This window comes from Cetorhinus maximus, chromosome 29 (assembly GCF_964194155.1).
Source record: "Cetorhinus maximus chromosome 29, sCetMax3.hap1.1, whole genome shotgun sequence".
In the NCBI taxonomy this organism is placed as follows: Eukaryota; Metazoa; Chordata; class Chondrichthyes; order Lamniformes; family Cetorhinidae; genus Cetorhinus; species Cetorhinus maximus.
In genome coordinates this window covers 358,778-382,708 of record NC_135907.1, presented here as the reverse complement: position 1 = coordinate 382,708, position 23,931 = coordinate 358,778, and the positions used below count along the sequence as shown (strand labels likewise).

Sequence of the window (23,931 nt, the reverse complement as noted above, 5' to 3'; positions counted from 1 at the left end):
TGAAATTTATACTGTTTAAGGGGGGTGACAGGTGAAGTTGGGTAGAAGGCCAGTGGTATGTGGAGGCAAAGGAGAGATGGCAAAGTATATATAAACAAAAGGTGGAAGGGGTGTTGATGGTGGTGATAGTGGCTAAAGGAGGTGCTAATGGTGACATTAAGGGTAGAAAGCAGGATGAGCAAGAGACAGATAACCCTCGTTGGGGTGGGGTGGGGTGGGGGAGGGGACAGTGTGGGAGAAAAGATCGAAATAGGCTAAAAGGTGAGGATAAAACAATTAATGGAAATAAATTTAAAAATAATAATAATAATAAAAATAGGTAGGAAAAATATATATATATAAATTAAAAAATAAATATTTGAAAAATATGTGATAAATGCAAGTCTTTCTTTTTCAATTATGGGATGTGAGCATCACTGTCTAGACCATCATTTATTGCCCATCCCTAGTTGCCCTTGAGAAGGTGGTGGTGAGCTGCCTTCTTGAGCCGCTGCAGTCCATGTGGTGTAGGTACACCCACAGTGCTGTTAGGGAGGGAGTTCCAGGATTTTGACCCAGCGCCAGTGAAGAAACGGTGATATATTTCCATGTCAGGATGGTGAGTGGCTTGGAGGGGAACTTCCAGGTGGTGGTGTCCCCATCTACCTGCTGTCATTGTCCTTCTAGATGGTAGTGGTCATGGGTTTGGAAGGTGCTGTCGAAGGAGCCTTGGTGAATTGCTGCAGTGCATCTTGTAGATGGTACACGCTGCTGCTACTGTGCGTCAGTGGTGGGGGGAGTGAATGTTTAAGGTGGAGGATAGGGTGCCAATTGGGCCTCCGTGGGATGTTCCCAGAGTCGGGTTTACAATTGTTCCCTTTCTTCAGAATCTGCAGGGATTTCAATGTTCCAGTTGTCCTTGATACTGTAGATGGTTTAGTAAGTTGGACATTGGAGATGTTGGGCTGGACATGGCACTGGGGGAATTGGATTTTCGGCTGGATAGGTCCGATGTTTGGGCTATCGGAGCTGCAGCACTGGGACAGAAGAGTTTGATCAGTCCAGGTGGCCTTTTGCCATCTTTGATCATCGATGACGTTGTTAATAGCTTCACATCATGGAGAGAGAGATTTAATTCTACAGTGAGAACCTGCTTCTTAACTGACTAAGGTTCTCCATGTAAAGAGGGTGGTCTTCTTACAATAACAAGCTGCATTTATATAGCAGTTTTGATGGTGTAAATGTCCCAAGGCGGATCACAGGTGTGTTATCAGACAAAAGCTGACACCGAGAGACATGAAGCGATTGTGAGGACAGGTGAGTGAGAGCTTGATGAAAGAGGCAGTGAGGATAAAGGAGGGAATTCCAGAGCTTAGACAGCTGAAGGCATTGCCGCCAATAGTGGGGTAAAGGAAGTCGGGGATGCACAAGACACCAGACTTGGAGGATTGCAGAGATCGTAACATCATAAGACATGAGAGCAGGAGTAGGCCATTCGGCCCCTCGAGCCTGCTCTGCCATTCTATAAAATTACGGCTGATCTGACTGTGGCCTTAACTCCACATTCCTGTCTGCTCTGCATAACCCTTGACTCCCTTGTAGGCCAAACTCTGTCTAATTCAGCTTTGAATATATTCAATGACCCAGCCCCCACTGCTCTCTGGGGAAGAGAATTCCAAAGACTAACGACACTGTGAGGGAAGAAATTCCTCCTCATCTTCATCTAAAATGGGGGACCTCTTATTTTGAAACTGTGCACCCCCTCGTTCTAGATTCTCCCACAAGGGAAACACCCTCTCAGAATTCCACCCTCTCAAGCCCCCTCAAAATCTGATATGTTTCTATAAGATGCCGGAGGGTTATGGAGCTGGAGGGGAGTACAATGATAGGGAGGGATGAAGACAAGGAGGGGTTTGGGAACAAAAATTGAGAATTTTAAAATTGAGGCCTTGCTGGATTTGGAACCAATGCGGTTCAGCTTCCTTCCATTCTCAGTGTAGGGCATTAAGACAGGGGAGGGAGGATTGTCAATAAAGCCCTGCCGAAATGTGGAATTCACGCTGCCATTAACAATCTCCCCCCCAGGTTTGGAAGAGGATAAAAAAGTGGGAACCGGGATGTCGGATGTGGTTCAGGATCCTAAACCCAAGCCAGCTGTTCCCATGAAGCCATCGGCTGTGGGCTCCCAGTTGCTGGGCTATGTGGGAATCGACACTATTATCGAGCAAATGCGACGGAAGACGATGAAGACTGGATTCGATTTTAACATCATGGTCGTAGGTGAGAATTTAGATGTTGCACTTAACCCCGCCTTTACACTTTCCAAATCTTGGATTGAAGGAAAATAGCTAAAGAACCCAAGGAGAATTCCTCTTACGCAGTGAGTTGTTCTGATTTGGAATGTGCTGTCTGAAAGGGTGGTGGAAGCAGATTCAAAAATAACTTTCAGAACGGAAGTGGATATATATTCGATAAAGAAACGTTCGCAAAGCTACAAAGGAAGTGCAGGGGACAAATTGGATAGTTATTTCAAAGAATCAGTACAGGCAGGATGGGCCGAATGGCCTCCTTCTGTGCTGTATCACTCTATGGTTCCATGCCACAGCGCTACAAGTGAAGAGTATCGGTGTTCCTAGTGAGTTTCAGATTAGGGAATAAAAATAGAGAATGCTGGAAAAACTCAGCAGGTCTGGCAGCATCTGTGGAGAGAGAAACAGAGTTAACGTTTCGAGTCCATATGACTCTTCTTCAGAACTGAAGAGAAGTGGAAATGTGATGGAGTTTATAATGTTTAAGAGGGGGCGGAGCAGGTGGAGCAAGTTAGAAGGTCAGGGATAGGTGGGGGCTAAGGAGAGATTGACAAAGATGTCATGGACACAAGACAAAGGGAGTGGTAAAGATTAAAGAAGGTGCTGATAGTGGTATAAAGGTAAGACAGCGGAATGTGTTAATAGCAGAACGAGGCTCAGCGCTCTGTGAAAGCACAACATGGAAACAAGAGACAGATGGCCCTGCGGGGTGGGGGGAGGGGGAGGGGGTTGGGGAAAAAGGATTTTTAAAAAGTAAATAAATAAATACAAATAAATAAAAAATATAAATAAATAAGAATAAAAATAAAAGTTAAAATTAAATATAATTTTTTTTTTTAATTAAAAATTGGATTAAAAAGGAGTAGGGATGGAGGAGAGAGTTCATGGTCTGAAGTTGTTGAAGCTGTTGAAGTCCGGAAGGTGCTGTTCCTCCAGTTTGCGTTGAGCTTCACTGGAACAATGCAGCAGGCCAAGGACGGACATGTGGGCATGAGAGCAGGGTGGGGTGTTGAAATGGCAAGCGACAGGGAGGTCTGGGTAATGCTTGCAGACAGACCGAAGGTGTTCCGCAAAGCGGTCACCCAGTCTGCGTTTGGTCTCTCCCATTGGGAGCAGCGAATGCAGTAGACTAAATTGAGGGAAGTGCAAGTGAAATGCTGCTTCACTTGAAAGGAGTGTTTGGGCCCTTGGATGGTGAGGAGGGAGGAGGTAAAGGGGCAGGTGTTGCACCTTCTGCAATTGCATGGCAAGGTGCCATGGGAAGGGGATTAGGTGCTGGTGGTGATGAAGGAGTGGACCAGGGTGTCTCGGAGGGAAAGGTCCCTACGGAATTCTGACATTTGGTCTACAGCATTCGGTGCTCCCAATGCGGTTTCCTCTACATTGGAGAGACCAAACGCAGACTGGGTGACCGCTTTGCAGAACACCTTCGGTCTGTCCGCAAGCATGACCCAGACCTCCCTGTCGCTTGCCATTTTAACACTCCACCCTGCTCTCATGCCCACATGTCCGTCCTTGGCTTGCTGCATTGTTCCAGTGAAGCTCAACGCAAACTGGAGGAACAGCACCTCCTCTTCCGACTAGGCACTTTACAGCCTTCCGGACTGAATATTGAATTCAACAACTTTAGATCATGAACTCTCTCCTCCATCTTTACCCCTGTTTTAATCCAATTTTAAATGTTTTGATATGTTTAATTTTGACATTTACTTTTATTCTTATTTATTTTATTTATTCATTTTTTAAAAATCCTTTTTCTCCAACCACCACCCCCTCGTTCTGTGATTAACACATTCTGCCACTATCAGCAACTTCTTTAGTCTTCACCACCACCATTAACACTCCCTTTGTCCTGTTTCTCTTTCCACAGATGCTGCTGGACCTGCTGAGTCTTTCCAGCATTTTCTGGGGTTTTTTTTCAGATTTCCAGCATCTGCAGTATTTTACTTTCATTTCAGACCAGGCAACTTGATTCCAGAAATGTATTTGTATTCAGAGAGTTACATGAAAATCCTCTCTGAGAGGTATTTTGTTATATGGTAGGGATTTAGATGGGGTTTTGGGATTGTCTAGTCTCCCAGAAGTGTGCAGCTTGAGTCAATAGTCTTTTTAACCAGAACCGTTTATTTACAACAAGTATTTTCACATTTGGACCTCTACACGAGGTAAGAGCTTCTAAACCCTTCCAGATCTCTCTTACTTCTCAGTCATGTGATCTGATATCATTATTACATCAGCATCATTTATGTTTCTGATGTTAACCCTTTACTCTACATCTCTCCCCAAGTCTTTATCCCTATGATATTTACATCATCCTACATCCCCCCCTCAATGTCTCAGGCTTCACAGAGTTAGTCTCTGAGGTGCCTTGACCAATCTCCCTGATTTTGTTCTGATCTCTTTCTGAGGTCCAAGGTATTCCGCACTCTCCCTTCTGTCAGTGTGAGTGATCTTCTCCTGAGTGACTCATAGTCTTTCATCTTCTTCAGAATCTGAGTAGTCAGTCCAATTGTCTTTCTTTTCAAGGGTATTAAGGTTCTGCTGCTTCTCCTTATGATACCCTGGTCTGTCTCGACCCTGAACAATCTTGGTTGTGGAGTTTGTTCAATGATTGTACCTTCCCTCTGCTGGTCTCAGACCCACACTCTCTCCATCGGCTTCAGTACTGATAACTCACGTGCTCTATGCCTGTGATTAAAGTTCCCAGCCTACTTGCTTCTCTCTTCTTTCTCATCTCTGTTTTACCCTCTTGTGGTCTCTCGTGGTGACATTGGGTTTGAAATTCTGTGTCAGAGATGGAAGCTGTGTTCTCAATCTCCTACCTGTTAGTAGCTCTGATGGTGAGAAACCATTCTCTAATGGTGAGGATCGATAACTCAGAACAGATAGATTAAGGTCTTTGTTTTCCTTTAATAACTTCTTCAAGGTTCACCCTCCTCTCTCAGCCTCTCCATCTGCTTGAGGATGGTGAGGTGAACTGGTTACATGAACGTTCATTTGTGAAATTTTGGAATCGCTCAGTTGCGAGTTGCAGCCTATTGTCAGACACTACACAGTCCAGAAGGTCATATGTTGAATACGTTCACTTGAGGGACTGAATGACTGCTCCTGCTGTGTTGCTAGGCAATCAGGTTTCTTCAATCCACTGAATAATAATCAGGAATGATAAGGACAGTTTTCTCCTGAACTTCAAGTAAGTCCATTCCCAGGTGCTCCCACAGCCTTGATGGTAATGAAGAAGGTCATCATTCTTCTTTTCAATCTTGGCTGTTTATGGCACAAGTAATACATTTAGAAATCATTTCTTCTATAGAGCAAGTAACACCTTGCCACCAGACTGATTGTTGTACCCTCACACAACACCTAGCAATTTGTAAATGTCCTTGGTGAAGTCTTTGAAGAATATCAGTCCAAAAGGCTCTCATTATGAATAATCTCTCATTGAAGATGAGTAAATCATCAATGGCAGTGAGGTGCTTACGCTGTTCAAAGTACTGGACTAGTATCGGATTACTGGGGATATGGTCCAACAAGGTGGATGTGGAAAGGATGTTTCCTCTTGTGAGTGAGTCCAGAATTAGGGCGCTCTGTTTTAAACTTAGGGGTCGCTCTTTTAGGACAGAGATGAGGAGAAACTTTTTCTCTCAGAGGGCTGTTCGACTTTGGAACTCTCTGTAGGCAGCGGAGGTGGATCATTGAATATTTTTAAGGCAGAGGTAGATAGATTCTTGTTAGGCAAGGGAATCAAAGGTTATCGGGGTTAGATGGGAATGTGGAAATCGAAACACAAGCAGGCTCGAGGGGCCGAATTACCTACTTCTGCTCCTATTTTGTATGTTCGTACGCCATCCTTCCAGACAATATTCTCAGGTTTGAAGACAATCTTCATCCCATTCCTGGGTTCGCTTAATTTCTTACAACTTCCTTGCAGTAGCTGTTATGTGCTGCATGAATAAGGACAAATTCAAAGCCTAAATCCTCTTGTTCAGTTTCTTCTGATGATTTTTGTGACAGTGTGTCCACCGTTGTTTGACATTTTCCTTTCACATACTCTGTGATGGAGTCATATCTCATCGAATTTAATCTGAGCCACTGGATTCTGGGCATGTTCTTTCATGTTCAGAAAGGTGATTAGTGCTTTATGGTCTGTTTCAATTTTGAAACGTAAGCGTAGTTGCCAAAACTTCTTTTCCTATCGTGGCGAATTGTTGTTCCATTTCTGTCAGTGACTTCGAGGCGTGATCTACACATTCTACACTTGCCGTCTTTTTTGCCCTCGAATTAGTACTGTGCATAGATCATTGAAGGTGGTAGGACAGGTGGAGAGAGCAGTTAATAAAGCATATAGTATCCTGGGTTTTATTAATAGGGGCATAGAGTACAAGAGCGGGGAGGTTATGATGAAATTATATAAGTTGCTGATTAGACCTCAGCTGGAGTATTGTGTACAGTTCTGGGCACCACACTATAGGAAGGATGTGAACACATTGCAGAGAGTGCAGAAGAGGTTTACAAGGAGGAGTTTCAGTTATGAAGACAGGTTGGAGAGGTTGGGACTGTTGTCCTTGGAGAGGAGAAGGCTGAGAAGAGATTTGATAGAGATGTTCAAAATCATGAGGTGGCTGGACAGAGTAGATAGGGAGAAACTGCTCTGGCTCGTAAAAAGATCGAGAACAAGAGGGCACAGATTTAAAGTGATTTGCAAAAGAAGCAAATGTGGCGTGAGAGAAAACTTTTTCACCCAGCGAGTGGTTCGGGTCTGGAATGCACAGCCTGGAAGTGTGGTGGAGGCAGGTTCAATCGAGGCATTCAAGAGGGCATTGGATGATTATTTGAATAGAAACAATTTGCAGGGTTATGGGGGAAAAGGCAGGAGAATGGCACTGAGTCATAATACTCATTCGGAGAGCTAGTGCAGACATGATGGGCCAAATGGCCTCCTTCTGCAGTGTAACAGTTGTGTGATTCTGTGATATCCTACACAACACCCACTGAATGCAGACACCCTTACATAAGAGGGACCCAGGAGGCCTCCAAACGCAGTCCATGAGCCCACACAGCCTCAGTGAACTCCGACAGATGGCCACACAGCTGCTCCTGCTTCTCCAAGCACCAAGCCCCAAACTATGACTCCCGATGTCCTTCCCCACTATCCCGTGTGCATCACGGTGACTGTCCACAGGCACCTCCTCACATATGTAGGTGCTGTGCCCCTCACCCAGTTGAAACACGCGTGCATGGACGCAGGTGGATGGTACTCTAGTCTGCTGAGACGATGCATCCTCAGACAGCTCTTCCCGGTTACCTTCACCCCTGCCAGGTTAGTTTAAACCTTCCTCAATAGCGCTACCGAATCACCCACCTCTGTTCGGGAGCAACCCACCTGGCCTGTACCGATCCCATCTCCCCTAGAACTGGCCCCAGCGTCCCAGGAATCTAAAGTTCTCCCTCCTGTGCAATCTCTCCAGTCACGTATTAATCTGTTCCATCCACCTATCTCTACATTCATTTGCACCTGATGCAGGGAATAATATGGAGATTACTACCTTTGAGGTCCTGCTTGCTAATCTCCTTCCGTGCTCCCTAAATTCTGACCGCAGGATTTTTTCTGATGATGTAATCAGTGCCGATATGGACCATGCCTGCTGGCTGTTCACCCTCTCACCCAGGGTGCTCTGCAATCGCTCCCTGTCACCCTCGAGCCTGGCACCAAAGAGGCAACACACCATCCTGGAGCCTAGGAGATACCTACTCCCACCATGGAGTTGGCCAGGTCAGGAGAGCAGGGCATGGGCTCACTACCCGCACCCTGAGCCCATACTACCGAAAACTGTGCTGGGAATGGGGACAAGAATCTCGGAATCTGCTCCCACCCGCCATTTTTGAATGGCTGTGGAGTCCGTATGACAAACTTCTCTGCTTTTGAATCCTAATCCTCTGAATGAACGTCAACTGCTTTGTTTTCACCTCCTATGGCCTTGTCAACCAGCATCGCTATTTTTAATGGTTTGGTGATACCCTCCCCTTGGTGCCTTTACCCCTTTATACTTTTACATTCCAAGGAGTAGCTGCCTCCCTAACCTTCCCACCAAAATGCACTCCCCCCCTTTATGTATTGAAATTGAAATTTATTTCTAATTCACTGTTTCGTTTTACTTTTTGAAAAGTACTCACCTCCTCACCTCTGCTCTCTAGGTCAGAGTGGTTTGGGCAAGTCAACACTGGTCAACACACTGTTTAAATCCCAAGTCAGTCGGAAATCCTGCGGCAGAAACCGAGAAGAGAAAGTTCCTAAAACTGTGGAGATCCGGACAGTCAGTCATGGTGAAGTTATTTACAGACTCTTCTGGGGTTTTATTTCTCACTGTTTTGGGTGCAAGAGGCAAAAATCAACCAAGGTTGAAATAGATTTCAATGATTAACATTGGTTAACATTTAACAAGATTAATGTTCATAGTTTTCAATGATTCACATGAACACACGACAGTTTGACAATCGAAGGTACAACACCACACAAGCAAGGTGATGAAATCCTCTTTCCAAGAGACTGAGGGCTAAATCCTTCCTTGAATTTATGAAACACATCTTCTTCTGAAATCCCTACAAAATCATAGTTTTTAAACCCCCTTTGGAGCTGATGTTTTTATCCCTCTCTTGTTCTCACAGCTTGAGAAGACCAGCTGCCTTTGTAATGAAATTACATTGAACCTTCAACAGCCTGTCCCCCACCCCTAAACAGTCCGCAGCAATAATCATTTGCATGTCCTTGGTTGAGTTTCCCAGCATGGCTAAATATTGAATTCAACAACTTTAGATCTTAAACTCCCCCTCCCCCCATCCCCACCCCGTCTCTCCCCACGGCCCCCCCCATCTTTTTTTCAATAATTTATATATATTCTTCTTTCCCCACCTATTTCCATTATTTTTAAATCTTAAACTAAAACCTTGTTAGTCTGTCCACCCCACCCCCACTAGAGTTGTACTTTGAATATCCTGTCTTCCATTCTTAATTAGCACTTTTCTTAGACAAATATCACCACCTTCAACACCTCTTTGACCCTTTTGTCTGTGACATCTTTTGATTATCTGCTCCTATCAGTGCTCATCTCCACAATCACCCCACCCTCAACTTCTTTCCCACCACTCCCCCCCCCCCATCCCCCCACCGACCTTAAACCAGTTTATATTTCTCCCTTCTCCTAACTATGCTTCAGTTCTGCCGAAGGGCCATGAAGGCTCGAAACGTTGACTGATTTCTTCTCCGCCGATGCTGCCAGACCTGCTGAGTTTTTCCAGGTAATTCTGTTTTTGTTTTGGCTTCTGGTCTTGGCCAATGTTAACAGTTCTGGGCTCTGTCCTTTGTTATTCAATAAATTCTTCTCTTTTACAAAGTAATCCAGGATTTCATCTTTTCACCTTCTTTAACAGGCAGGAATGAAATGTCCTTCGTAACACAGCCTGACACAGCACAGTGCAGTGCAATCAGATCAAACCACAGTCACCACATTACACATTCGATTTCCTTCAGAAACCCCATGAGTTTTCCCTTTATAGTGTGGAATCTAAACAACTCACCCCAGCCTGTATTATCCGGTATATACCACACTCCAGCCTGTGTTACACTGTATATACCACACTCCAGCCTGTGTTACACTGTATATACCACACTCCAGCCTGTGTTACACTGTATATACCACACTCCAGCCTGTGTTACACTGTATATACCACACTCCAGCCTGTGTTACACTGTATATACCACACTCCAGCCTGTGTTACACTGTATATACCACACTCCAGCCTGTGTTACACTGTATATACCACACTCCAGCCTGTGTTACACTGTATATACCACACCCCAGCCTGTGTTACACTGTATATACCACACTCCAGCCTGTGTTACACTGTATATACCACACTCCAGCCTGTGTTACACTGTATATACCACACCCCAGCCTGTGTTACACTGTATATACCACACCCCAGCCTGTGTTACACTGTATATACCACACCCCAGCCTGTGTTACACTGTATATACCACACCCCAGCCTGTGTTACACTGTATATACCACACCCCAGCCTGTGTTACACTGTATATACCACACTCCAGCCTGTGTTACACTGTATATACCACACTCCAGCCTGTGTTACACTGTATATACCACACTCCAGCCTGTGTTACACTGTATATACCACACCCCAGCCTGTGTTACACTGTATATACCACACCCCAGCCTGTGTTACACTGTATATACCACACTCCAGCCTGTGTTACACTGTATATACCACACTCCAGCCTGTGTTACACTGTATATACCACACTCCAGCCTGTGTTACACTGTATATACCACACTCCAGCCTGTGTTACACTGTATATACCACACTCCAGCCTGTGTTACACTGTATATACCACACCCCAGCCTGTGTTACACTGTATATACCACACTCCAGCCTGTGTTACACTGTATATACCACACTCCAGCCTGTATTACACTGTATATAGCACACTCCAGCCTCTATTACACTGTATATACCACACCCCAGCCTGTGTTACACTGTATATACCACACCCCAGCCTGTGTTACACTGTATATACCACACTCCAGCCTGTAATATCCTGTATATACCACACTCCAGCCTGTGTTACACTGTAGAGACCACACTCCAGCCTGTAATATCCTGTATATACCACACTCCAGCCTGTGCTACACTGTATATACCACATTCCAGCCTGTGTTACACTGTATATACCACACTCCAGCCTGTGTTACACTGTATATACCACACTCCAGCCTGTGTTACACTGTATATACCACACTCCAGCCTGTGTTACACTGTATATACCACACCCCAGCCTGTGTTACACTGTATATACCACACCCCAGCCTGTGTTACACTGTATATACCACACTCCAGCCTGTAATATCCTGTATATACCACACTCCAGCCTGTGTTACACTGTAGAGACCACACTCCAGCCTGTAATATCCTGTATATACCACACTCCAGCCTGTGCTACACTGTATATACCACATTCCAGCCTGTGTTACACTGTATATACCACACTCCAGCCTGTGTTACACTGTATATACCACACTCCAGCCTGTGTTACACTGTATATACCACACTCCAGCCTGTGTTACACTGTATATACCACACTCCAGCCTGTAATATCCTGTATATACCACACTCCAGCCTGTGTTACACTGTATATACCACATTCCAGCCTGTGTTACACTGTATATACCACACCCCAGCCTGTGTTACACTGTATATACCACACTCCAGCCTGTGTTACACTGTATATACCACACTCCAGCCTGTGTTACACTGTATATACCACACTCCAGCCTGTATTACACTGTATATACCACACTCCAGCCTGTAATATCCTGTATATACCACACCCCAGCCTGTATTATCCTGTATATACCACACTCCAGCCTGTAATATCCTGTATATACCACACCCCAGCCTGTATTATCCTGTATATACCACACCCCAGCCTGTATTACACTGTATATACCACACTCCAGCCTGTGTTACACTGTATATGCCACACCCCAGCCTGTGTTACACTCTATATGCCACACCCCAGCCTGTGTTACACTGTATATACCACACTCCAGCCTGTATTACACTGTATATACCACACTCCAGCCTGTATTATCCTGTATATACCACACTCCAGCCTGTATTATCCTGTATATACCACACTCCAGCCTATATTATCCTGTATATACCACACTCCAGCCTGTATTACACTGTATATACCACACTCCAGCCTGTATTATCCTGTATATACCACACTCCAGCCTATATTATCCTGTATATACCACACCCCAGCCTGTATTACACTGTATATACCACACTCCAGCCTATATTATCCTGTATATACCACACTCCAGCCTGTATTACCCTGTATATACCACACTCCAGCCTGTATTACACTGTATATACCACACTCCAGCCTATATTATCCTGTATATACCACACTCCAGCCTGTATTATCCTGTATATACCACACCCCAGCCTGTATTACACTGTATATACCACACTCCAGCCTGTGTTACACTGTATATACCACACTCCAACCTGTATTACACTGTATATACCACACTCCAGCCTGTATTATCCTGTATATACCACACTCCAGCCTGTATTATCCTGTATATACCACACGCCAGCCTGTGTTACACTGTATATACCACATTCCAGCCTGTATTATCCTGTATATACCACACTCCAGCCTGTATTATCCTGTATATACCACACCCCAGCCTGTGTTACACTGTATATACCACACTACAGCCTATATTACACTGTATATACCACACCCCAGCCTGTGTTACACTGTATATACCACACTCCAGCCTGTGTTATCCTGTATATACCACACTCCAGCCTGTGTTACACTGTATATACCACACCCCAGCCTGTGTTACACTGTATATACCACACCCCAGCCTGTATTACACTGTATATACCACACTCCAGCCTGTATTATCCTGTATATACCACACTCCAGCCTGTATTACACTGTATATACCACACTCCAGCCTGTGTTACACTGTATATACCACACTCCAGCCTGTATTACACTGTATATACCACACTCCAGCCTGTATTACACTGTATATACCACACTCCAGCCTGTATTACACTGTATATACCACACTCCAGCCTGTGTTACACTGTATATACCACACTCCAGCCTGTATTACACTGTATATACCACACTCCAGCCTGTATTACACTGTATATACCACACTCCAGCCTGTGTTACACTGTATATACCACACTCCAGCCTGTGTTACACTGTATATACCACACTCCAGCCTGTGTTACACTATATATACCACACTCCAGCCTGTGTTACACTGTATATACCACACCCCAGCCTGTGTTACACTGTATATACCACACTCCAGCCTGTGTTACACTGTATATACCACACTCCAGCCTGTGTTACACTGTATATACCACACTCCAGCCTGTGTTACACTGTATATACCACACTCCAGCCTGTGTTACACTGTATATACCACACTCCAGCCTGTGTTACACTGTATATACCACACCCCAGCCTGTGTTACACTGTATATACCACACTCCAGCCTGTGTTACACTGTATAAACCACACTCCAGCCTGTATTACACTGTATATAGCACACTCCAGCCTCTATTACACTGTATATACCACACCCCAGCCTATATTATCCTGTATATACCACACTCCAGCCTGTGTTACACTGTATATGCCACACCCCAGCCTGTGTTACACTGTATATGCCACACCCCAGCCTGTGTTACACTGTAGAGACCACACTCCAGCCTGTAATATCCTGTATATACCACACCCCAGCCTGTATTACACTGTATATGCCACACTCCAGCCTGTGTTACACTGTATATGCCACACTCCAGCCTGTGTTACACTGTATATACCACACCCCAGCCTGTGTTACACTGTATATGCCACACTCCAGCCTGTGTTACACTGTATATACCACACCCCAGCCTATATTATCCTGTATATACCACACTCCAGCCTGTATTATCCTGTATATACCACACTCCAGCCTGTATTACACTGTATATACCACACTCCAGCCTATATTATCCTGTATATACCACACCCCAGCCTGTATTACACTGTATATGCCACACGCCAGCCTGTGTTACACTGTATATACCACATTCCAGCCTGTATTATCCTGTATATACCACACTCCAGCCTGTATTATCCTGTATATACCACACCCCAGCCTGTGTTACACTGTATATACCACACTACAGCCTATATTACACTGTATATACCACACCCCAGCCTGTGTTACACTGTATATACCACACTCCAGCCTGTGTTATCCTGTATATACCACACTCCAGCCTGTGTTACACTGTATATACCACACTCCAGCCTGTGTTACACTGTATATACCACACCCCAGCCTGTATTACACTGTATATACCACACTCCAGCCTGTATTATCCTGTATATACCACACCCCAGCCTGTGTTACACTGTATATACCACACTCCAGCCTGTATTATCCTGTATATACCACACCCCAGCCTGTATTACACTGTATATACCACACTCCAGCCTGTGTTACACTGTATATACCACACTCCAGCCTGTATTACACTGTATATACCACACTCCAGCCTGTATTACACTGTATATACCACACTCCAGCCTGTATTACACTGTATATACCACACTCCAGCCCGTGTTACACTGTATATACCACACTCCAGCCTGTATTACACTGTATATACCACACTCCAGCCTGTATTATCCTGTATATACCACACTCCAGCCTGTATTATCCTGTATATACCACACTCCAGCCTGTATTATCCTGTATATACCACACTCCAGCCTGTATTACACTGTATATACCACACTCCAGCCTGTATTACACTGTATATACCACACCCCAGCCTGTATTACACTGTATATACCACACCCCAGCCTGTATTATCCTGTATATACCACACTCCAGCCTGTATTACACTGTATATACCACACTCCAGGCTGTATTATCCTGTATATACCACACTCCAGCCTGTATTACACTGTATATACCACACTCCAGCCTGTATTACACTGTATATACCACACTCCAACCTGTATTATCCTGTATATACCACACTCCAGCCTGTATTACACTGTATATACCACACCCCAGCCTGTGTTACACTGTATATACCACACCACAGGCTGTATTATCCTGTATATACCACACTCCAGCCTGTATTACATTGTATATACCACACTCCAACCTGTATTACACTGTATATACCACACTCCAGCCTGTATTACACTGTATATACCACACTCCAGCCTGTATTACATTGTATATACCACACTCCAACCTGTATTACACTGTATATACCACACTCCAGCCTGTATTACACTGTATATACCACACTCCAGCCTGTATTACACTGTATATACCACACTCCAGCCTGTGTTACACTGTATATACCACACTCCAGCCTGTATTATCCTGTATATACCACACTCCAGCCTGTATTATCCTGTATATACCACACTCCAGCCTGTATTATCCTGTATATACCACACTCCAGCCTGTATTATCCTGTATATACCACACTCCAGCCTATACTATCCTGTATATACCACACTCCAGCCTGTGTTACACTGTATATACCACACTCCAGCCTGTATTACACTGTATATACCACACTCCAGCCTGTATTACACTGTATATACCACACTCCAGCCTGTATTATCCTGTATATACCACACTCCAGCCTGTGTTACACTGTATATACCACACTCCAGCCTGTATTACACTGTATATACCACACTCCAGCCTGTATTACACTGTATATACCACACTCCAGCCTGTATTACACTGTATATACCACACTCCAGCCTGTATTATCCTGTATATACCACACTCCAGCCTGTGTTACACTGTATATACCACACTCCAGCCTGTGTTACACTGTATATACCACACTCCAGCCTGTATTACACTGTATATACCACACTCCAGCCTGTATTACACTGTATATACCACACTCCAGCCTGTGTTACACTGTATATACCACACCCCAGCCTGTGTTACACTGTATATACCACACTCCAGCCTGTGTTACACTGTATATACCACACTCCAGCCTGTATTATCCTGTATATACCACACACCAGCCTGTATTACACTGTATATACCACACTCCAGCCTGTGTTACACTGTATATACCACACTCCAGCCTGTGTTACACTGTATATACCACACTCCAGCCTGTATTACACTGTATATACCACACTCCAGCCTGTATTATCCTGTATATACCACACACCAGCCTGTATTACACTGTATATACCACACTCCAGCCTGTGTTACACTGTATATACCACACTCCAGCCTGTATTACACTGTATATACCACACTCCAGCCTGTATTATCCTGTATATACCACACCCCAGCCTGTATTACACTGTATATACCACACTCCAGCCTGTGTTACACTGTATATACCACACTCCAGCCTGTATTACACTGTATATACCACACTCCAGCCTGTAATATCCTGTATATACCACACCCCAGCCTGTATTACACTGTATATACCACACTCCAGCCTGTGTTACACTGTATAAAGCACACTCCAGCCTGTGTTACACTGTATATACCACACTCCAGCCTGTGTTACACTGTATATACCACACTCCAGCCTGTATTATCCTGTATATACCACACACCAGCCTGTATTACACTGTATATACCACACTCCAGCCTGTGTTACACTGTATATACCACACTCCAGCCTGTATTACACTGTATATACCACACTCCAGCCTGTATTACACTGTATATACCACACTCCAGCCTGTATTACACTGTATATACCACACTCCAGCCTGTATTATCCTGTATATACCACACTCCAGCCTGTGTTATCCTGTATATACCACACTCCAGCCTGTGTTACACTGTATATACCACACTCCAGCCTGTGTTATCTGTATATACCACACTCCAGCCTGTATTGCCCTGTATATACCACACCCCAGCCTATATTATCCTGTAAATACCACACTCCAGCCTGTATTGCCCTGTATATACCACACCCCAGCCTGTATTATCCTGTATATACCACACATAAGTCTATATTATTCTTTATATACCACACTCCAATCTCTAGATCAAATCTTCTCTTAGCTTCCTCTGCTTTAGTGGAAATAGTCCCAGGATCTCAATCCTATTGAATCTACACTGTAGCCACTCGAATGTGCACACATCACTCGAACTGTGTACACCCCGATCATTAGCTCTTTATTAATCCATCCCATGTCCCATTGTTATAATAGGAGGAGCTGCTCCTTTCCTCACCCATACGCTGATAGTATGTTTCTGTTCCAGTTATTGAGGAGAAAGGGGTGAAGATGAAACTGACAGTTATCGACACACCAGGATTCGGAGATCAAATCAACAATGACAACTGGTATGTTGCTAGGATACTCTAGCCACACACACACGCACACACACACACACACACAAATACACACACAAACACACGCAAACACACACACACACATACACATGCAAACACATGCAAACACACACACAAACACACACAACACACACAAACACACACAACACACACACACAAACACAACACACACACAACACACACAAACACACACAACACACACAAACACAACACACACACACAAACACAACACACACACAACACACACAAACACACACAAACACACAAACACACACACAAACACACACAAATACAAACACACACAAACACACATACAAACACACACACACACACAAACACACACACAAACACAAATACAAACACACACAAACACACATACAAACACACACAAACACACACAAACACACACACACAAACACACACAAATACAAACACACACAAACACACATACAAACACACACACACACACACACACACATACAAACACACACAAATACAAACACACATACAAACACACACACACACACAAACACACACACATATACAAACACAAACACAAACACACACAACACAACACACACAAACACAAACACACATACAAACACACACACACACAAACACACACACACACAGTCAGTGGGGGGCTTTTTAAGAATGCCGTTGACTCTGAAAGGCTGAGAATAGACATTAGGGAGTTGAGGTTAAGGGTATTATTATCATCCCAGTTGAAATGTCTGGGAACCCTGGGAATAGGAACTGGAATATCAGTTTGAGAAATATAGGTCACAGGGGGAAAAGACTGAAGTGTTTAACAGGAGCAAATTTGGACAGAACTCTTACGCTCAGTGCCTGACTCACATAAGGTACAGCGTCTGTTATTCTGGGCGGAATCGTGTGGAGGCGATGGGAGCCCTGCCTGAGAGCTGGTGAGGGGTCCACGCTGCCTCCTTTAGGGAAGACCTGCTGAACTACGAGACAACCGGGCAGTTAAGAAGCCAGAGGAGGGCCTTTCCCCAGCATCAGGACCCTGGGGCTGGGGAGGGGGTGTGGCGAGGGTCGGAGGTCCCGCCTACGGAGAGCTGCTGGCAAATCGGATCAACAGTGGGGGCAGAGCGGAGCGAGCCTAGGGGTGAACGGCACCAGTGGAGCTTCTCAATAAAATCCTGAGGGTCAAGGCCCAGATCGAGCCAGTCGGAGCAGCAGCTAACACCACCAGAATTCAAGAAGGCTGAGGAAAGTGACATCAGAACAAAGCAAAGAGCTGATTGGTAGGTAGTGGGCAAGTTGTTTTTCTCCACTTTAAAGCTACACTAAGGAAAGGCAAGAGTTCTAGCTTTTTATAAGAGAAGAACAAAACCGAAATAATGTTCTACTCTACTTGGCTTAACTGTAAGGTCAGAATATTTACTGAGCAGGAGAGCTCAGTCCCGTGTGTTGTACGGCCTGCAGTATGTGGGAAGTCTTAGACACTCCTGGCAGTCTGGATGACCACATCTGCAGGAAGTGCCACCGGTTTGACCAGCTTGAGTGCCGGGTTTTGGAGCTTGAGCGGCGGCTGGAAGCACAGCAGTGCATCCATGAGGCTGAGTGTTACGTGGATAGCATGTTTTTAGACGTGGTCACCCTGCAGTTTACCAAGTGCAGGCAGAGGAGGAATGGGTGACCACCAGTCAGAAGGGAGGCAGGTAGGTAGTCAGGAAAGGCCCAGAGTGCATCACACTAAAGAACAGTTTCTCTGTGTTGGAAAACGGAGAGAGTGATGGCTCCTCTGGGGAGGACAAGCCAGAACCCAGTCTCACAAGGTGGGAGGAGAAAGAGAGGAAGAGTAATAGTGACTATAGACTCAATCCTGAGGGGTACGGACAGGCATTTCTCTGGCCACAGACGTGACTCCAGGATGGTGTGTGTCTCCCAGGGGCCCGGGTCAAGGGTGTCACTGAACGGCTGCAGGGCATTCTGAAGGGGGAGGGCACACTGTCAGAGATCATGGTTTCCATTGGTCCCAATGACATAGGTAGAAAGAGGGATGAGGTCCTACCACAAGAATTTAGGGAGCTGGGTAGCAGATTGAAAAGCAGGTCCTCAAAGGTTGCACACTCTGGATTACTCCCTGTACCATGTGCTAGTTGAGTATAGGAATAGGCTGATGGAGCAGATGAATGAGTGGCTGAAGAGTTGGTGCAGGAGGGAGGGATTTAGATTCCTGGATCACTGGATCCACTTCCAGAGAAGGTGGGACCTTTACAAGTCCGACGGGTTGCACCTGAACCTGAACAGAACCAACATCCTTGCGATGTTTGCTAGTGCTGTTGATGGAGGTTTAAACGAATTTGGCCGGGGTGTGAGATACAGAGTGGAGGTATAGTAGGGGGTGATGTACAGACAAGTATAGAAGAAAAACGAAGTCAGTCTGGAAGGCAGAGGGTATATAGTCAAGTTAAGGCACAAGGGAGCATGGCAAGGCTGGATGGCATTTATTTTAATGCAAGGAGTCTTGCGAGTAAGGCAGATGAGTTGAGAGTGTTGATTAATACATGGAGATATTATATCACTTCTATCGTGGAGACATGGTTAAGGGATGGGCAGGACTGGCAGCTCAATATTCTGGGGTATAGAATCTTTAGGGGAGACGGGGAGTGGGGTGTAAAAGAGGAGGTAGTGTCGCAATATTGATCAAGCAGTCAATACTCCAATAAGGAGGGACGATATCTTAGAAGGTTCCTCAAATGAGGCCATATGGGTAGCACTTAAAAACAAAAAAGGGGGCAGTTACATTGCTGGGAGTGTACTATAGACCCTCAAACAGTTGGGGAGAGATAGAAGGGCAGATATGTAGACAAATCTCAGAGAAGTGTAAAAATAATAGGTTAATAATAGTCAGGGATTTCAACTTCCCCAATATTAACTGGGATGGACAAAATGTGAAAGGCTTAGAGGGGGTGGAATTCTTAAAATGTATCCAGGGGAGCTTTTTAAGCCAATATGTAGAAAGTCCTACAAGTGCCGGATCTAGTTTTCGGGAACAAAGTCGGGCAAGTGGTAGAAGTGTCATTTTCTCAATGGTGGCTTCAAATTTAGAGATTAATTCAAAGGCGTGTTTGTGGTAGGTCAGGCCTCACCCCACTGGAAAGGGCCTCATCCCGCCGGGCCGGGCCTCATCCCGCTGGGCCGTGCCTCATCCCACCGGGCCGTGCCTCAGCCTGCTGGGCTGGGCCTCACCCCGCTGGGCCGGGCCTCACCCCACTGGGTCGGGCCTCATCCCGCTGGGCCGGGCCTCATCCCGCTGGGCTGGGCCTCACCCCGCTGGACCGGGCCTCATCCCGCTGGACCGGGCCTCATCCCGCTGGGCCGGGCCTCATCCCGCTGGACCGGGCCTCATCCCGCTGGACCGGGCCTCATCCCGCTGGGCCGGGCCTCATCCCGCTGGACCGGGCCTCAGCCTGCTGGACCGGGCCTCATCCCGCTGGGCCGGGCCTCAGCCTGCTGGACTGGGCCTCACCCCGCTGGACTGGGCCTCATCCCGCTGGGCCGGGCTTCATCCCACTGGGCCATGCCTCAGCCTGCTGGACTGGGCCTCGCGCTGTCCCGCAGTGGGTTCCTACCAGTAACCTTCATGATAAAGTCAGCGGAGCATGAGAATCTCATGCGCCCGGTTCACTCCTGTTTGAAGATGCTCTGAGCCAATGAGCTTTGTACAGTCATGTCCGAGCTCAGCGGTTTTCCTTGTTGTTCCTCTGCAGCATAAGGGAGGGGAGCAGGAGAATGGCAGCTTGCACAGGGACTCAAGATTGACAAGGGTGAGTCAGTGGTGAGGAAGGGTGTGGGTGTGGGGTCGGGGGCATGGAGGAGTGAAGTGGGAAGGGCCTGATGCCCTGGGTGTTGTGGGGGGAGTCAATCAAGGTAAGAAAATGAGGAGCCTAAAGGACGATGTCAGTAGTGTCCATATGTGGGTCCATATCTCAGGGTGTTGGCTGGGAGAGTCCTTACAGAGTTCTGAGTTCAGCTATAACATTTCAGCTATTGCCGCTGAGAGTGATCTCGGACAATGTTCTTTTCAATGCATAGAAGAGAGGGTGAACTGAGCCTGCAGGTTTGGCCATGTCTCACAGAGCGCCGAATACAACACTGGACACCAACATGATCATTCAATAAACAGTAAACAAAAAAACACAACATTGTTTCTTCCACAGTAAAGAACCTGTCCCTCAGTCTCCTGTAACCACCAATGCGTGCCAACCATGACATGTGCCAGTACATTTGACTCTGTGACTAAGCCAGTCTCAACAAATAACACTGATACACACATGAATAAAGTGAAACCAATGTGAATTATTTACAAGTGAAATTTATAATTGAATAACACCTTTGTGCTCTCAAGTCTAATGGAGTTGGGGAGGAATGGTGTGGCTGTGATGCAGAGTCTCTCTGTTTGTCCACCCAGGCTCTTTTATAACCCGCCCTTACCTGCAGCACTGTCAGCTGTTGATGGGTTTCACCACTTACCCACCGTGTGATCACATGTGTCTCTGTGCCCACTGCTGGCACTACATTAAAATTCCGCGCCCTGTGTGTGACTCTCCCTGGTGACTATTGATCGGTTTCTGACCTTGCACAGTGGGACTGGAAGATACAAATCTCGATCAGAGCCACCTGAAACTCCTCTCTCCACTATTTTAGCCAAAGTGTTGACCTGGATGAACCCTTCTGTTAAAATAGCGAAGGATTAGATATCAAACATATGTACATCGTATCCCACAGTGTAAAGCCAGGGTCAATGTTGCCCCCCGACCCTAGTGGGTGGGTCTGATTCTCCATTTGGCCAATGGGCTCTAACGTATCCTTGGTTTGTTATAGCTGGGAGCCAATTGAGAAGTATATCAGTGAACAGTATGAGAAGTTCCTGAAGGAGGAGGCGAATATCTCGAGGAAGAAGCGGATTCCTGACACCCGGGTGCATTGTTGCCTGTACTTCATCTCACCCACCGGCCACTCGTATGTATTAAACACTCCAATATGATCCACACAACAGCCTGTGTTTAACCTATCAGCTCTCGCTCTCCTCCTGCTATAAGACCAATGGAAAGAGCTAATGACCTCCCAGATGTTATCACAGAAGGGTGTAGAAAGGCCAAGAGGTTATATAAAGACTCCAGTTAGAATATTGTCTGTACCATTGGGCTCCGCACTATAGGGATTGAGGCCTGTGAGAGGATGCGGCGCTGATCCACTAGCTTCTGCTGCAACAGAACGTAGGGATGAAGGAAGTGAAACTAAAATCCAAGGATGATCCAACCTGAATCGCAAACCCCTGACCAGAGACCATCTCCCTGTCCTGGTGCTCAGGGGTCAGGAGTTGCATAGACTGCAGGGTGAGATCTCCCTATCTCTGATGGCGTGGCAATGGTCTGGTGGGTCCAGTCCCACAGTTTATAGTGGGCAGGTTGGCATTCCCACATTTAGCCCATTCTAAGCATTGGACAGTACATTGACCTTTACTAAGGTCAATGCTAAGACTGTCCTCGCTGAAGGAAGTCAGAGGGCTTTCACAACTTCGGGATGTCCCAAAATGTTTTACAGCCAATGATTACTTTTTAAAGGGCAGTCACTGTTGTAACCCAGTGGCCATTTTGCGCATAGCAAGCTCCCACAGTCAGCAGTGAGATAATGACCAGATAATCTGTTTTAGTGATGTGAGGTAAATATTGGCTAGGACACTGGGGAGAACTCTCCTGCTCTTCTCCAAAACACTGCCATGGGATCTTTAACTGCAGCTGACAGGGCAGGCGAGGTCTCAGTTTAACATCTCATTCAGAAGACTGCACCTCCAACAGTGCAGCACTCCCTCAGTGTGGATCTGGAGTGTCAGCCTAGATTTTGTGATCTGACGCAGGACTCGAACCCGCGACCTGCTGACCGGAGAGTGCTCCTCCCTGAGCCCTGGCTGAAATTTCCCTTCAGTTGAGGTGCAAAGTGAACACTCACTGCCCCGTGTTTCAGCACCTCCCTCCAGAATGGACTACTTTGTTCATCACCAACATCTAACAGAGCTCAAATCACTTCCCTGTCGAGACTGGGGAACAAAACCAGAAACAAACACAGAATAATCCAGGGAGGGATTTAAATAAAAATACAGAATGATAATTGGTGGGGAAAGCTTATTGAATCACCAGTCCAATTATTGTCTTACAATCAACGTCTTTGTGGTTGACTTCAGTGGCAATGGCAAATGGTTAGCGCAAAAGATATAATTGCAGTTAGAAGCAGTTCAGAGAAGGTTCACTCGACTCATTCTTGGGATGAGGAGCCTATCTTATGAAGAAAGGTTGATCAGGTTGAGCCTGTACCCATTGGAGTTTAGAAGAATGAGATGTGATCTTACTGAAATGTGTAAAATCCTGAGGGGACTTGACAGGGTGGATACTGAGGGAATGTTTCCCCTCGTGGGGAAGACTAGAACGAGGGGATGCAGTTTAAAAATAAGAAGTCTTCCTCTTAAGACAGAGATGAGGTGAGACATTTTTCTCTCAGAGGGTCGTTAGTCTGTGGAATTCTCTTCCCCAGAGAGCAGTGGGAGGCTGGGTCATTGAATATATTCAAGGCTGAGTTAGACAGATTTTTGATAGACAAGGGACTCAAGAGTTATGGGGGG

At 45.8% G+C, this 23,931-nt stretch overlaps 1 protein-coding gene across 2 annotated transcripts in view; it reads left to right on the top strand.

Annotated features, from left to right (window-relative positions):
- The window catches only part of LOC144669536 (neuronal-specific septin-3-like), a 69,468-nt gene that overhangs the window by 32,974 nt on the left and 12,563 nt on the right, over positions 1-23,931 (top strand). For both annotated transcript variants that reach the window (XM_078532009.1, XM_078532008.1), the window contains exons 2-5: positions 2,065-2,259; positions 8,484-8,612; positions 17,192-17,273; positions 22,137-22,274. In XM_078532009.1, the coding sequence (XP_078388135.1) occupies positions 2,097-2,259; positions 8,484-8,612; positions 17,192-17,273; positions 22,137-22,274 (512 nt within the window). In that variant the 5' untranslated portion in view covers positions 2,065-2,096. The remainder of the gene's footprint in view (positions 1-2,064; positions 2,260-8,483; positions 8,613-17,191; positions 17,274-22,136; positions 22,275-23,931) is intronic.